At 40.2% G+C, this 12204-nt stretch overlaps 1 protein-coding gene across 1 annotated transcript in view; it reads right to left on the minus strand.

Annotated features, from left to right (window-relative positions):
- Positions 1-8814: 8814 nt before the first annotated feature.
- The window catches only part of ATP10B (ATPase phospholipid transporting 10B (putative)), a 52578-nt gene continuing 49188 nt past the window's right edge, over positions 8815-12204 (minus strand). The window contains exon 21 of the mRNA XM_075715819.1: positions 8815-9322. Coding sequence (XP_075571934.1) covers positions 8815-9322 — 508 coding nt within the window. The remainder of the gene's footprint in view (positions 9323-12204) is intronic.

Below are 12204 nucleotides of genomic sequence, written 5' to 3' on the forward strand. Positions count from 1 at the left end.
CACTGACTTTGACTATCTGCTTTTTATCAAACACAACTAATTTGCAGTTTAACCTATTTCCTGCCTTTTTTTAGGTGATTGTGTATGAGAATAAAACATTATTATATGTGACAAATAGAGCATATCTAAGGACATACTTTCAATGAAATAGTTTTCAAACTTTTGATGTTTGTGGTCATTATCATGAAGGTTAATGATGATAGGAATAATAGCAAGCAATAGGTGCTGAGACTCTTACAATAAAAGAGCAACAAAGAGAATATGAAGCTTTAATGTGCTGACATTTAATGTGCTTTAATATGCATCTATTATCCTAGTATTTGACTAACTCCGCAAATTCCATTTTGCCTCAAGATTTCTGTATTTTTATACTAAAAGCAGTGTATGGAAAGCTGATGTTTTGGAAATGGACTGATCTCATATTAATTCTGCATCATGACAAAACTTTTGCCATAAGCCACGTGACTGCTATGAAATATATGTTTCTATTTCAGTTGATTTAGAAAAAAATTATCAATTGCTATACACTGGGGGTGATACAGAAATCCAGAAAATCTAGACTGTAGTGAAAATGATGAAGCCAGTTTAATTAGAAAAGAAGTCAAAATACCAAAGACTTTCCTATTTCTTAGCATATGCAGGACCTATCTCTGTGCCACTGAATGCAGTAGAGGCTTTGCCATTGACCCCCGAGGGCGGCAGGGTGCTCCCTCCAGCACAGCACCCACCCCTCCTTTCACAAGAGAATTCTACTGTCTCTTCCAACCTGTCCTTCAAGTCTAGGATGTGCTAATGAAATTGCTGTAATAAACTAGTGATTACTGATCCAAACATAAAAATGTAGCTCCCCTCAGCAGAAACCAAAAGTGACGAAGCCCTCCAAAAAAATTCTGTATTTTCAAATGCTGTGATTAAAAATCCAGTTTCGGAAACACATAATAAATATAAACCAGAGAGACCTCTTAAAGATGGGCTATAGCTGATTTCCCTGTACAGCTTGTCTTTTAGTTTCTCCGGTTTCTAAGATACTAGCAGTATTACCATTCATTATGTCTTTGGGATTTGAAGATTTATATTCTCTTACCCCTTGTAAAAGGCTCCTCCATGTATTGCATCCATACCTTTACCTGCACCTTTCCTTTCAGAAAGAGCAGGTAGAGAGTGTAGGTGAGATTCTCCACACATATAAAGCCACAGACCTCCAGTTACTCCAGCAGAGCACTCCTACTTTCCAACCACTTACAATCTGGCCTGGTAAATGCAACTGCTTTATTTAGAAATTAACAGCTTTGAGCTTGTGTCATACCAGGTAATGTAGACTCCTCTATAAATGCAAATAACTGCACTGTCCTAAAAGATGCCATAATTATTTTATATGAGGGTTCTGATTTTCAAAGTTAACTTTCAAATTCTATGCTCAAATACCTGACTGCCTCAATCAAAATAATTTTGATGTCTAAATGGTTTTGTATTTTAGTGCTTTACCATCAGCCTGGAACCACCATGAAGCCTCCAGGCTGGGGAAGTTATATTCAGAATTTTATAAATTATGATTTGCATTTCCAGGACAACTGAAGATGGGGTGATTTGAAAGAAACTCATTCTTTAAAGTTCATCACTCTCACTAAGCGTGATTAAACACTATATAATTTAACATTATTTGCAGATACAAAATCAAAGCATTTGCCCCCAGCATGCTGACATTTACAGCAGTGGAGAACATTTGCACATTTTATGCTTATAATAACAGATGAGGTATGAAATGGATTCTGATAATGCTTTGAATACCATGGAAGTCTTGTCATTTATCACAGCATATGAGCTTGCTCTGGATCCCTACCATTATTGTGATATATTTCTATACAGTAGAAGTAAAGAAAAGCTTTATTTCGATGATGGATAGCAATGAATCTTCAAAAGTCCAGTAGAGTAGGTTCTCTTCAAGCAAGCCCCACTGTAGCGCTAATCTAATTTCTCACACAGGTTTTTTGGTGGGTCTTTTTTTTTTTTTTTGGTTAATAAAGACGTGGGTAGACAAATAGCTGATGTGGATTGTTTGTAACTCCTTACTGCAAAGAGATCAGATTCTCTCCTGAGATGCTCTACTGTCTTACAGTTTCATGGAAATGTATCACAAATAACCTGTTATGTGGAGTAATCTCAAGAAACTGCAAATCAGCCTAAATTTTAAATGAATGCAAGTCAAATACACACGTGGTGCCAGAATATTCCTTTTAAATAAGCTGCCTTCCAAATCAGTATTAGGATTTAAAATATTTATTTGGTGTGTGCTTGGACTCCTTTATTGAAAGGTGCTGGAGAGTTAGATTCCTTTGGGCTGTAAATTTTAGCTTTGGGTTTTTTTCATCTGTGAACTAATTGCTGCAAGCACAATTCTGGCTCTTTGATGTCTCTGGACTATATTCCCTCCTTACTGTGAAATTGAAGATTATGAAAAGGAGCAAAGGATCATAAGAACAGATTCCCATAATTTATATATCTTCAAAATTTTTGAGAAATCGTATTTGAATCTTTACAGCATTACCTCCTCTCAAAACAAGATTAAAAGCAAAGTCATTTTAGCCTACTACAAGTGTGGAGCCATCCTTCACAGTTCTCCACACTTAACTGAGAACAGACATGGATGCATACTTTACTCGTTTTACTCATAAAACCTGTCAGATAGACACTTCAAGTCCTGAGTGACTTCTGAACAATGCTTGGAAGTAGTTTAAGAATTTTGTTTGGAAATCTCCATAAGGCCTTGGACATCTTCCTCCTTTATCATTATGGTGCACTCCTGGTCTGGGTACTCATTAGTCCACCTCCTGCTCTATCCCATGTACACAGTAACAGAATGAAGAATCTGCTCTCCTCTTCAAACCTTGATTTAGAGCATGACATTACTGGCTACAAGCTGCCTAAAAATTATGAAAGAGGAGCCTTTCGGATCAAGCATATATAGATGTTTGTTCTTCCTGGCAAAAGTCTTTAAAGTATTAACAAAACAAGATAGGCTCTAATAAAATTTCAGTTGAATCCAGCTGATTTTAAATGAGCTCTATTGACCTGCCTGCAGCCTACTGATTTACATTTGTCCTTTTTTGAATAAAACCAATAAATACAGGAGTTCCCTAGATGACCTTTTTGAGGTTAAATAAAACAATGTTAGTAAAACAGGGAGGAATACCAGTATACAAAACGAAGGCCCCAGCTGTGTTCAGACTCATCTTCCAAGGTATTGGCTACTTATTTTAAATATGTTTCAGTGTTTAGGAATAATACATTCTTTCCATTTGAGGTTCTTTGGATGCCTGCCATCTCAGGCAAAGTATGATGCCCAGGAAGACTGAAGTATCTACTGACCCACTGGGACAGCCTATGATACTATAAGCATAGCAGCTATTAAACCAATGCATTCAACTTTACAACCCAGCTTTGCTTTCTGGCTGGCTTCAAACTCTTAACAGGGAGTAGGCAAAATGGAGAACAGGATCTGAACAGCTGAAAGGATAACTGAAAGCTCTGACAAGTTTCTTGTCAGGGTTACCTGAAGCAGCTGCAGGGATTATCTGTGGCTGTTGTGCCACTCTCCTGAAGAGGGCAATAAACTGCGGCAGAGAAATAGCCCCTAGGGCTGGCAGCGATGATGTGTTGAACTGCTCCCTCTCCCCAGTCCCATAAAGATCTTGACTCAGCTTTGTGGGGTTGAACCGATGGCAACAACAAAGCAGCACCTAATGGCTTGGTTTCTGGTAAGTCAAGGTCAAAATTCAGTTTCCGTGGAGCCAAAACTCGACCTTTTAGTTACAGCGATGATCATTTATGGAGCTCTGTGCTCCTGCTGAAGAACACAAGTTCTTTGTGCACTAGCATGGAAAGAAACATGCAAAGTGTTCCTGGAAGTGGGAGCATACTTCAGTAGCTGCACTGGGGATGGTGGATAAATAACCATGGCCTTCAATGCCTTCAGAAAACAGACAGCTACCCCTCTGATATTTTTGGAGAAATAATGATTGAGACTCTTTTCAGTCTCAGTCTTGTTTATGTAGCTGAGAATAATCAGGTGTTATATTAAACAGCCAGGCAGCAAGTTCTGTTCACAGTTGTCTCACAAACTGATAATTGCAGCAAGTTCCAATCACAAGCAATGTCAAAAGTACTTTATAGATCTTCAGTGTTATTTGGTCAGCTCTCTAAATCCCACCGTCTGTGATCATTATCTTCAAGAGCCTCTTGTCTCTGCGTTTTTATTTTTACTCATCAATGCTGTACCTCATCATGCCACATTCTGCCTGCAGTCACCTTACCCCTAAAGCAAATAGCTCTCTACTTGCACACCACCTCAAACTGCAATCAAACTAATGAATTAAACATTGCAGCATCAGCCAACAAAGTGGCAAAATATATTCAAGTCATCCTTGGGAAAAGTGGTTTCTGTGCTGGAGCACGTTGCACACCTAGCTCTACACAGTTTAAAACCTGGTTTTCTATTTCTGGGATATATAAGAAAAAAGAACCAACTGGATTCCTCCCTCTATCCCACCTGAATAATTCTGGATTTTCAACCGAACAGTTATTGCTGGTATCAAGCAGATAATCAGCTACAACTGTCAAAGACCACACCTCCAACTTGCTGTGCTAAGACAGTGTAGACGTGTATGCATTTACTCTACCTTGAATTAAAAAAAACCTGAACAGCTTGCCTGTTGAGAACATGATGGACGGCTCTTCATTGACCTTTGCAAGCAGCCTGGGATTGCATGTGTTACTCAGCCAATAGACCTGGTAAGTCAGCTCCTACTCACCTCTCTACGAGTTGCCACCTTCAGTTTGTCACATAGGTATAGCTCTGTATAGCTCAAAGTACTGTTGCATATGCAGTATCATTATTATAATATCATAGACCAAAATAAAAAGTATGCAGTAATTTCACAAAAAACCCATTATTTATAGTGTTTCATAGTCCCAAGTGTATGAAATGTTGAGTATCACCAAAGGATACATTAAAAAGTAGGACAGCTGTTCTGTTGTGAAGCATTCATATTAGAACTAATGGAACACGTATCTTGACAGTATTAAGTATTTCTTGAAATTAAAAAATCTTGGTGTCACGACCTGAACTGGACTGTCCAGAGAGGATCGTGGAGGTTCTGCGATTCCCTTGGGCTAAATTAAGGTGACAGGACACCAAACGATCAATTAACACGTTATTGACAGTAAACACCAACCTGAACTTGGAAAGCACCACGATATGAGGGGAGAAGGGGGCCCTCCCACTGAGTCACGAGGTTCAGAACACCCCCCCTGCTTTCTAAACTCCTGCCCAGAGGGGAGTCTAGGTGCGGCTGGGTCTAACCTTAGGCTCAGGCCTGGTCAACGGTTTATGTGAATAAGGAGGCAACCCGAACCAGGAAAGCACCACGATAAGCGACGTGGGGAGAAGGAAAGGCAAGGCAAAGGAAGAAAGAGGAGACAGACAGATCACCACCCTTGGACGCCGCCATGCCGACGATAAAGGCGGCAGCCTCCGGCGCCGGGCGCGCTGCTCCCGGAGCGCGGGGCCCCGGCTGCGCCGGCAGCGGGCGGCGGGGAAAGGCCGGCCCGGAGCGGGGGCGGGGGTGCGCCCGGGGCTCCTCGAAGCTGGGTCTGGGCCAGGCCAGGCCCCGCCTCCAGGCTCGCCCCGCTTGAGGCTTGTTCCAGAATGTTCTCCATCTTCTGCGCAGGCGCCCAGCTGGGCCCGCGCCGCAGCAGGCGGCTCCTCCGCTGCAGGGCTGTGCGGGTTCCCCGTTCATCGCCGGGGAGGCCTTCGCTTGCCTCTCTGCAGACCTTCACTCGCCTCGCCACAGTGTTTGAGGCGCTAACTCTTTCAGTCCGTGACACTTGGAAATCCAGTTAGGTCTAAATAACCCATTTAGTAAATACACTTCCCCTCTTGTAAATAAATTCATTGGAGGGCTTGCTTTCATTGGAAAAATAATAATGTTTTTTAACTCTAGACCCTACTTCCCAAAGGGATTGATAGTCTCAGCTAATTTACCTCATGATCAAAAGGAAGTGCCCGTTCACCATCTTTTTAACATGAGACAGTTCACGCTCACTGCTTATGCAGGAGCACAGAAAGGATCACACACTTCAGCAGTGAATATAGGCCCTGAACTATGGCAGCGTGTGCTTTGGAGGAGGTATGGTGGCAGTGTCACCCAGGAGGAGGGGTGTCGGGGAGAGCTTTGCAAAGCTGTAGAGCCAGCTGGGATGCAGAGGCTAGGTCGTGCCTGATGCTGCCTTTCGTTTCTGGTTCTTTCAGCTTTCTCTCCTCGAGGATCAGGGATGCTTTTCCTCTGTGTTGCAACCTCTCCAGGTAAATGAATCTATTGGACCGTTTTGTTATCATCTACCACACAACAGAATTAACACATTGGAGCTTTAGCTGTAGAATTATTTAAGGCAGCTGTGCAGATTCGGATTCTTTCTTTTAACTGAAGTAACTATTTTTGGTTACAGCCTAGAAGCTACTTAGAGAGGGACCATCTTCCACTTCTTTCATCCCCTGACATAGCAGAGACTCCATCACTGTAGAGCTTTTAGGGGCTATTTTGCTGGAGATCATAAGCAATCATTGTCCTTCTCCATTCTCCTTAAAAGGACCCTCCCTTAACTATATGCCATTTCTGAACCTAAGCCCAGCTGTCAGAGCAAAATACATGGTAGAATGGTTTTGCAGAAGCTGTGATGAGAAAACATGAAATTAATTCTTGGCTTTGAATTCAGGAATGTCTACAGGTCTTCCAGAGTTGCTTCAACGTAACCTGTCCGGTCCTTTTCCACATATACTCAGTCCCCTGGCACATTCAGATAAATTTGTTACCTAATTTTTATGATAAGCGTTCCTATAGTGTGGCCTACTAGATAGAGGAGTGGCCTCTGACAACATGAATTTGCCACTCATAGATGACAATAGGAAAACCACTCCTCTGCCTCTGTTTTTGTCCTCTCAACAACACACCAAATCATGACCATATTACGTTTATTACTATAAAAACACTTCACATTTTGTAATAATAGTTCAAAGGAAATGGACCATTTAATGTAAAAACATGGCTGTGAATCGTAAAGGCTTGATCTTATGTCTTGTCACCCAAGGTCCATTCCCAGCTAGTGAGCAAACATGTGAGCAATCTCACATGTGTTAACAATAATCTCAGCTATGCCTAATTCCCCTCATTTTGTACATCATGCAAAAAATCTCTTTCTGAATTGTTTTACAGCTGACAATTAATACTTTAATAATTATAGTTCTATGTGTGCTCTTGCTCTGGCTACCAGAAATCCCAGTGGCAGATATGCTACTCAGTTTTGCCTGAGTTTCTTTAAAGTAACATCTTAAAGACTCTAGTTACAATAATTATTATAACACACAGAAGTTAAATTAGTATTTGCTAAATAGGTTATTAAACAGATCACACATTGTGATAGGTAGTAAATAGCTAAATTAATATAGCGTGTATAAAAAAGGCTAAAAACCTACTTAAATCAAAACGACTGGTAGATTCACAAAAGTACAGATGGCTTGAATTTAAAACATAATTAAGATTTCACCCCACATTGTGAAGAAAAACTTGGGAAATGGTCTTACTAGTCAACATTTCTATAAGAAATACCAAAGTCACCTTTCATTGCATTGCAACAGGTAGTGATGCTGGTGACATTTTATGTGGTTTTTTTCCTACATCTTGTTGCCCTGAGATACTGAAAAGGATGAATGTATTATGCATATTTTGGTCATTCTACACCATGTACTTACTGCAATGTGATTAGTGACCTTCATATATTGCTTGTCAAAATCTCCATTATTGAGATCTCCATCAACTGCTGAATGTAACCAACTGTGAGGAGGAGCATGATTTACACTTGATTGAATACAGCAACACTACATACTACAGACAATGGAAGGAACTGAATTTCTAGATGAAAAAGCAGGGACAACTTTAGAATTCTTTAGAATTCTAGAACATAAATCTTTGAATTTGACTTGTTATATGTCTACTTTTGTAGGTATGAAGAAGTAGACTCCAGTTATCCCTGAGTTATCCTGTCAGTTCTTGTAGTTCAGTATTTGCATTCTTCTACTTCATATACTCATTTGTCCTTTTCTTAACAGTATCAGGTCAAATCACTGCCTGCATAAATATACTGAGCTTACTGTTCAGGGAAAACAGACTATAGACCTGATATTGTTGTATGTATATGAAGTCCATATATTAAAACCTGGAACATTCTCTAGTCTCTTTCCAATGCTGCTATTCTGCAAATACCTTTAGTACCAGCAGATAACATTTTTTCCCAGGCAGAACTGTAATTTTTAAGTTAGTAAGGTCTCTTTAAGACTTTGATAGTAAAAGCTGGAGTGGGATATGTTGCTCTAAGACTTGGCTTAATATAGAATGGATTCTCTTTCTATCACCTCAATAGCATAATAACATTGAAACATCACTAGTACAATCATTCCCTATTACTGTAAGAAAAATATTCCTTGATGAAAGAAAGTAATTGTACATTTTTCAGCAACTGTGTGATACTCATGTAACATTCTTCTAATGAGACAAACCCAGGAAGACCAAGAAGTCATGTAATGACAAACCCAAACTATATATGCACTTAGGAAAAGTTGCATATTAGAGATGTTATTGTGCTATTCCATGTGCCTCTCTCTCCTTTTGTAGTGAGCATCATGGTTAAGTATAAATAGACTTTTTATTTTCCCTATGGTGTCCTTCTCCACATGGGCTGTGGATCCCATTTCTGAACGTTTCTTCAGAGTGTCACTGCACTCACAGATCGCCGATGGCTTCCATGGTTAAAATTGTTAGCATTATCTTTAGGCAGTCTGCTACTGTCCTGCCCAGGAGTTGTTACCCTGATAGGTACAACGGGGTGATGGCCAGAGGAAGGTCCTGCTGAAGAGTCTGTAGCAGCAGATTTTTCCTCTGCCCACTTATTATGGAAATAGTAGCCTTCTTCAGGTGTCCATTTCCTGAGAGGATTCACTTCAGAGGCAGAAAGTCCTTGACTTTCTGTGTCCCCATGAGACACAGTTGCTGCCACTGGATGTAAAAATGGTGACACACATAAGTGGCTGATGTTTTGGTCAAGGTCATCATTAGATGCAGGTGATGCTACAGGTGCACCAGAAGTAGTTTGTTTTCTTGATCTCAACTTCTGGATTTCAAGATCCTGTTGCCCTTTAGGAAGTTTATCTAGTTGCTGTCCTTTCAGAATCAGAGATGCTCCAAAGGTTCCTCGTAGAGCAAAAATAAAGAACCTGATGAAAAAGGAAGAGAATGGATTGTCTTATCAGTGGGTTCCTTCCATAATCTGCATCACATAACACAAACCCAGTTGCTAATTTTCCATTGCTCTTACAGGCATCTGGTTGACACCTTATACCTGGTAGATGAAAGCTGACTCCTGGATCTTGATGTAACATGTAACTATACACTTATCTTGACCTGCATAGAGTCAACTACCTGTATATAAATACTAAATAAATGGTAATAGAACCACTTGATTGGTGAACAGTGCAAGAAAGATACACAGAAGCTAACCAAGAGATGCAGTATTTGAGGAGATTAATCTTATATTTATACTGCTAAAACAGGCTAAAGAAGGGATCTTAATTTAATAAATAACATAAACCCAGAAATTTAAAAACCTCAGCTTGTGGATTTTCTCAGGAAGCAGTAAAAATAAATGTGTCCTACCTGCCCTTTGCAGGACAGAGAACTTATATAACTATATATTGTGTGCAGTGAGAGAGCACACATCCTGTCTCCATGTCATGTCAATTTTGTCTGAAAACCAAACTCTCTTTCAAAGCATCTTTCTAATAGGATTTGACCTTTACATAGATGGTCTCAATATGCATTTTAAAACAAACATGAGGACTCTTTGAAACTGCATTAAGAAAGCTGCCATCTTCACATCCTACTGCTAAATGTATGCCTAAATAAGTATAATAAGTATAACAACAATTAAAAAGCCTAACAAGGTTGGGCTCGATGATCTCTCAAGGTCCCTTCCAACCCAAAGCATTGTATGATTCTATGATGCTATGATTCTAAGCTAAACTAAGTACAGAAAGGGCTTTTAAGGCAAAGGATTTCTCAGGCCTATCTGCACATGTAGGAGTGGATAAACACGTATTTGCTGTGCCTATGCTCAGGCTGGTCAATCCCATAGCATCTCAGGTCTGGGAACTGTGCAGTTGCTAGTTAAAGTTGGGCAGCTAAAAGCACAACTACAGACAGCCCAGGTCTGTCTGTGTAGATCTGGTGTGGATTATATTGTCCTCTGTCTTTCCCCTCAAGCTGTCCTCTGTATCTTCCATGCAAATTGCAGGTGGACCAGACAGGAGGACAGAGAAGGGAAGGAGAACCGTGTTTTCCATCCCATGAACTGCTTTCGCTTGCTGCTGCCCTTCCCACAGCCCTGCAGGGTGTTGGACTCAATTACCTGTTGGGCCTCTGCAGGGCTTCCGGGCAGACTGCAGTCTGCCTTCCACAGCTGGAGGTATGTATCTGGTTCATATGTTGGAATCTTCCAAGAGACACAGTGCCTTCCCTTGCCAGGGAAGGCAGGGAACAATGAAATTCAGATAGCCCTTTCTTCTTCTTAGACTCGAGGGTTTTAATACCTAACACTGTGCGGTTTGTGTCCCAAAACAAAGTTCAGAGGCAGTTTTGAGATGCAGATGCACAGAGGATGCACTGCAAAGTACTGCCAGACAGTGCTCCAGAGCACAGGCAAGTCCCCACAGAGTGCCTGCAGTGTCTCAGAAATGTCAGCTAGCACAGGAGGCAGTAGCAAAAGGAAGAACTGCGGAGAGCAAGGATTTTAACAAAACCTCTTAGAACGAAACCAGAATCTCAAGGCTCCAACTGGTTTCTGAAGGAGATAGGGAGCAGGCAGTGTGGTGAGATGAACCAACAGAAACTTAAAATTAAGTGCATTTTAACAAAGGGTGGTTTCATCACTGCTGTGGTATGCTGACACAGCTAAGTTGTAGCCGAAACTGGGGGCTGGATATTCTGTGAACTGAGGACTCTGCAGGAAATAATCTGGGGTACCTACATGAAGAAATGGCAGTTCTCCAACTTTGAAGCTATCAAGATACAAATCTTTAAGCTCAGTATCCTGCTGAGGCAGCAATGATCTTAACCTTGCTGAATTCCCAAGATGGAGATACAAGTTCTTTAACCACGTGTTTGATGTAGCTCTCAGTAGAAAGCTCAGGGTCAAAAATGACACTGTGAATGAGGGCTGACAGGAAAACAAAAATCACAGAGGAGCAAAACAGACTGGAAGAGGATGCCCTGCCTAGAAGACACAAGACCTTGCTGAACTGTGTGTTACTTATCCTAACCTGAAGTTACATAATGTAACATGAAATCACAAGAGCATCTCAACTCAAATGGGGAAATAATAATAATTTGAAGAAAAATGTTATCTAGTCTTAAAAGGTTCCTTTTTAGACAAAGTTGAGGCTCAGATTCTAATGTCTTAAAGCACTTACAAAATCAGATACTAAAAATATTTTCTTGATTCTTGCAATACCAGTGTTCTGCATTACTTCATGACAATTAGAATGAGGAAGATACTAGCAAGATAGATGAACAAACCCATGTCTTTCATTATCCAAGCAAATAAAGATTTTAAATAAGTGGTGCAACTCGGACAAAGCATATCTACTTAAAGAATGATTAAGATATTAAGCATCAGAAGTAGTAAGGTTACCATATACATATAGGGGAACAGAATCATTATGTTTTCCAACCCATTTTTTTCAGCAACTTATGAAAATAATTATTGCTCTCCAGATATCATTCAGCCTCAGTTAAAGCTATCTTTAACATACCTGATTTGTCGCACAGAGTAAACTAAAATTCTGGACGCAGAAAATTATTGCATATAGAAACATGTTCTTAAATTTGGCTTAGTAATGCAATGTAATGTACTTAAGAAACAGAATGCATTTTGTAACTCTCAAAGCATATAGGAATACTTCCAAGACTTGCTTTCTAGTCTTGATCAGCTCAACAACATTGTGTTTATGATAGTGAACAATTATGTAGCAGATTTGTACTGGTAAACTTTGAAACACCTCAGAAAGAAAGGTTTTCCTGATGAAAAAACAAAAGCAGTAGA

Source organism: Pelecanus crispus, chromosome 8 (genome assembly GCF_030463565.1).
Source record: "Pelecanus crispus isolate bPelCri1 chromosome 8, bPelCri1.pri, whole genome shotgun sequence".
NCBI lineage: Eukaryota > Metazoa > Chordata > Aves > Pelecaniformes > Pelecanidae > Pelecanus > Pelecanus crispus.